At 33.1% G+C, this 5,244-nt stretch overlaps 1 protein-coding gene across 1 annotated transcript in view; it reads left to right on the plus strand.

Annotated features, from left to right (window-relative positions):
- The window catches only part of LOC111083232, a gene marked incomplete at its 5' end in the record, with an annotated part of 8,007 nt that extends 3,151 nt beyond the window's left edge, over positions 1-4,856 (plus strand). Inside the window, 2 exons of the mRNA XM_022379590.1 lie at positions 1,164-2,051; positions 4,331-4,856. Of these exons, the coding sequence (XP_022235298.1) occupies positions 1,164-2,050 (887 nt within the window). The remainder of the gene's footprint in view (positions 1-1,163; positions 2,052-4,330) is intronic.
- Positions 4,857-5,244: the final 388 nt, after the last annotated feature.

A 5,244-nucleotide genomic window follows, 5' to 3' on the forward strand; every position in this document is an offset into this window, starting at 1 on the left:
ATAAATAGTTATGTTTTTAAAGGAAAAAGATTACTATTGTTATAAATAACCCATTCAATTGAACTAAACTATTCATGCCTATATAAATATATTTACACATGGCTTGTGTATATATACATATATATTATTCATACCTTCGGTGTATAGGACGCAAGCAGATTTTTACATCAAATTTTGGGGTAAAAAAGTGCGTCTTATACACCAAAAAATATGAACCCACTTTGAGACAATAAAGTTTAAAGACAACTTGATTGAATAATGAAGGAAACATATTACAAGTTTATTGTAATAACAAATGTACGTTTCAACTGATGACAATATTTTGTCAAAACATTGTATATTTGTTACTATTTCTTCATTATTTACTCAAGCAGTCAACAAACCTAACAATAAAGTTTTCTTCATTATTTACTCAAGCAGTCAACAAACCTAAACAAGTTTACCAGATGTCTTTTAAGCTTTTGATGTTTATGTATATGTGTGTGTGTGTGTGTATAAATGTATGTAGTATTAGTAATAGTGTGTGTGTGTGAGAGAGGGAGTTCATCTTTTATTGATTGTGTCTTCAGGGGTGTGTGTGTGTGTGTGAGAGAGAGATGGAGTTCATCTTTTATTCATTGTGTCTTCAGGGGTGTGTGTGTGTGTGTGAAAGAGAGAGGGAGTTCATCTTTTATTGATTGTGTCTTCAGGTGTGTGTGTGTGTGTGAGGACTTGTCAATCTTTTATTGAGTATATGTCTTTAGGGGTATGTACTCATACATATGATTTTTTTTTTATTCTGTAAATAATTTTTAATATAGATAGATAGATATAATAAAGTTTACAGCCCAACTATTTACTGAGTGGTAAATTTGAGGGTTTAAAATGCTAAAATTTATGGTTTTCAATCCATGCAGTTGGGCTTAATGTAGGTAGCTCATAGCACAGTTTTGTGCTTAACAACAAACAAATAATATGCAGGTTTGATTTATGCATGAATATTATCTGTGGAGTAACAGTTGTGAAATTCTTAAGGCGTAAATATCAAAGGCTGTGGTGCCTAATGATATCTATGAAGTACATTACTGCTGTGTTTTACAACAGAAAATAAATTACTCTGTACAAATTAAAATGCAAGTAATAGTTTATTGAAGGGCTGTCTCTATCTCTCTTATCATGTCTAGCTATCAGGGCCATCCCTCAGATAGTGTGTGAAGCCATAAACATCCTTGAATTGGTGGACCAACAACCATCTTGGAAGATTATGGACAATAAAGGTCAGGTCACTGTAGTGCTTCACTGGGATCAGCGGGACTTCCAGAGTACAGCAGAGAGAAAAGATCCCCAATATCGCAGAAGAGAACCAGTATGGAGTGTGGAGGTCATGTCGCAAGAGGTTCAGACTAACGATCAAGCCACTGCCAGTTTAAAAGACCTTCCTTCTTCAGGTAAGACTCATGCCAGGTTTACTCTAGAAAGTTTGGGATTGAAGTCTGCTGTGCGTATGCTACCAAAAAAGCAGGAAGGAGAAAATGGTAATATTCCCGATCATGATCATTCATTGTGTGATTTCCATTGCTCTGCCTTTCATGAAAGGAGTGCTCATATTATATTAAATAAATCTATTGCTACCTCACCCATTCAGGAAAAGCCAGAGGGGACTGAAGCTGGTTCTAGTGAAGTAATCACACATAAGAAAGGAGGAGCTAAAGGACACGTACATTTTCAAGACGAACCTCAGGAGGTAAAGAACCGTGCATGCGATGAGTATGAATCGGACACTGAAAATGCGACCAATGAAGACGAACAGTTATCTGAACATTACCTCCTTTTAACGGATCAGCTTTCCTTAGATCAAAATAAGCATCTTGACATCAAAGATATTGGTGTGATCCTAAACCATTTAAATTCGAAGATAGTGGAGGTTCAGAAACTCGAGCGAGAAAAAGAGAGTGCTGAAGTACACAACTGGACCATCAAGGCCACCATTCGAGGAGAAGTGGTCAGAGAGATTGGAGTCATTTACAATGGACAGTATTATGGCATAATGGAACATCCAGGGTATTTTTGATGTAAGTTGTAATAATTTTTGTTAAATTATCATGGTGCTTATCCTGGAGGTGCAACATGGTGCTTTTTTTTCCTTTAATTTTAAAAACTGTCAGGTCATGTATTCACTCCCACTCCCCATTTTTTTCTATAGTGTGTGTAAAGATGTATAGATAAAACTGTTTAGATTGGGTAGTGACTGTTTCATTTGTCACACTGATTAAAACGTGATATAAAGATATGTAGATGAAACTGTTTAGATTGGGTAGTGGCTATTGTTTGTCACACGGATTAAGAGGTGATATTGAAGTATAGGAGCTAAAGATTAAATGTAAAGTTTTTCCTTCTTCCACTTTTTGTGTCATACAATTAATTTTAGTGAAAATAGCAACTTCCTTTTGTTGATTTCTCTATTAATGTCAAATTTATCATCTCTACATTTCATATGTTAGATCTATTAAATGTTTTGTAAATGTACAATGACTATTTAATGTTGCATTAACAGTCTTAATTTTTTTCTTCTAATCACTGTTGAATCTGCTACATGATCAATTTTAATTATCGTGTTCTTGTAGATTTTCCTGTTTTCAAATTTTTAGGTGTACAATAAGATATTCCAAATTATGTACAACATGAATTTTTAGAATGAATCGAACGTTCCTTTGGAAACTTGCATCAGTAGAAGATGTTAAATATTCACTTGAAGCCTCTAGAGTTTCCACAGCAACACCTTTATGGCTATAAACTTGCATTATCCATGTATATATTCAAACACTGCCTTGGCCCTAGGACTGTTGTTGTTGCTTTGTGTGAAGAGTTGTGTTCTACCCAAGAACTGTGTCATTGCTTTGTAATGTGTTGTGTGCAAAGTTTTGTATTTTACCTATTGAAGTTATCGTAATTTAAGAATTTTTCATTGATTTGACAGTTTTTATTATAATATTCATGCATTAGAAATGCACATTAATATATATATATGTGTGTGTGTAAAAGCACACTGTCACTTTTATCATTTTGTGGTTGTCTTTTATTATTGTTTTATACCAATATTTTGTCTTATGTGCAGGAAGTGAAAAGAAATTTTAAGTAATTGATGTATTTTAGTGCAGTGTTTCTCAACCAGCACTTGTCCCTTTCAACCACCTTGCAGATTTGACAAAGACAAATAAGAAATTTTCTTTCAGTTTTTATTTGTCTTTGTCAAATCTGCAAGGTGGTTGAAAGGGACAAGTGCTGGTTGAGAAACACTGCACTAAAATACATCAATTATTTAAAAAGGTGGTTGAAAGGGACAAGTGCTGGTTGAGAAACTCTGCACTAAAATACATCAATTACTTAACATTTGTATGTAAATTTTCATTGTACTTGTATGTTTAAAAGTGTTCTGCAACAGCTTAGAGAGGATGTCCCTGGTATCGAAAAGTTTGAGAAACACTGTGCATTAACTGGCATTGTTACCTGAATACTACTTAATTTGCTTATAGTTTATTTTACATTGTATATGATTATCAGATTCTTCTTCTATGAATACACGCATTTTGGAAAATGACCTTACATCTTGAAGATTTATGTCAGTATCATCATGAAAAAAAAGAATGTGTACTTTACCAATTCTTATTTGTTGGGTATTTCTATGTATCTACTGCCTTCTTGTGTGCTATTCTCATCACATTTGTAATAATTCTAAAAGCAGATCCTGAGAAATGCTCATTTTAGGTGTACAAAAATAATAATTACATAATTTTAAAAAATTATTCTCTTGCTAATACTTTATCATATAGTGATATATAATATATAATACTTTATCAAACAACATCATATAGTGTTCTGAAAGTAACATTTAAATTTGTTAGATTGTTTTTCTAGCATGTTACAAACGTATATTACAGAACTAAGATTTTTGTGTAATAAATTTTGTTCAATAATATCAACACAACAATATAACTTGTAGTTTTAGTAGACATAGCTCAAATTTTACTTAAATGTACATCAAACATTTGTAATAATTTTGAGGTGAATATAATTCTACACCAATGATCAACAAACATTATTGGCAAAAACATGCATTATGAGAAAACTATTTAATATTGAAGATTTGTTTCTGAGGTTTTTAGAAATATACCACCAAATGTTTAATGTGCATATAATAATTTCAATGCATTTATAGGTTAGTCGTAACAAATCTGTGAGCTGACAATTGATGTCACATAAATTGCAGCATCTAAGTGTTATATGTGTTAGTACAGTTACCATTATTTTGTGAGAGTTTGTTGTTGATTGTTTTCTTGTTCTCCTCAACCAGTGAGCTACAATGTGAAGTGAAAGAGGGTTGTTTATGAACTATGGTAACAAACTGGATATCCAACCCCTAACCATCCTGTAACTACACAGGTTAGATGTCATGATTCTCCAACCCCTAATCATCCTGTAAGTACACAGGTTAGATGTCCTGATTCTGTAACCCCTAACCATGCTGTGACTACACAGGTTAGATGTCCTGATTCTGTAACCCCTAACCATCCTGTGACTACGTAGGTTAGATGTCCTGATTCTCTAACCCTTAACCATCCTGTAACTACACAGGATAGATGTAGATAAGTTGAAGTGTTGTGATTTTGAAATTATGTCTAAAATTGACCTCCTTGTGGGAGAATTACATTAAGGGATCTTCCGAGAAAAAGTTATCATATTCTGTGATTCTAAAAGTATCTGTAGTGTTGAGTTTCATCTGTAAGATAGAATAAGGCATGATTCTATTAGGAACAAAAGGGCTACTCCATGTCTAGCTACCATGAAGTACCGGAGGTAATGAAGCAACAAAAAAAAAACAATCCAGTGCTGGCAAATGTAACTAAAGTAGTAACTGTAAAGAAGAAAACTAGCACAACTTCAGAAGTGACAGAAAATATGTAATGGTGATAGGTGTATGAGCAGTATCTGCCAAGTGACAAATATTACTATGTTATTACATTGGATAAGTATAGGTCTGCTCATGTGACTGCAACAGTCTGGACATTTTAATATTGCCTTACCAGTGATACAGAATTGATTAATAAAATACAATATTTATAAGGCATGTCTTCATCAGTGTATAACATACAGCTATGATGTTAGGAAAATGTATAGTTTTTAAAATCAATTAAAGACAATAATAAACAACGACTGATGAAGAAAGGTCCACCTTTTGAAAATGCTTGGGTTATATGGTTGTTTATT

The sequence above is a fragment of the Limulus polyphemus genome, unplaced genomic scaffold (assembly GCF_000517525.1).
Source record: "Limulus polyphemus unplaced genomic scaffold, Limulus_polyphemus-2.1.2 Scaffold8677, whole genome shotgun sequence".
In the NCBI taxonomy this organism is placed as follows: domain Eukaryota; kingdom Metazoa; phylum Arthropoda; class Merostomata; order Xiphosura; family Limulidae; genus Limulus; species Limulus polyphemus.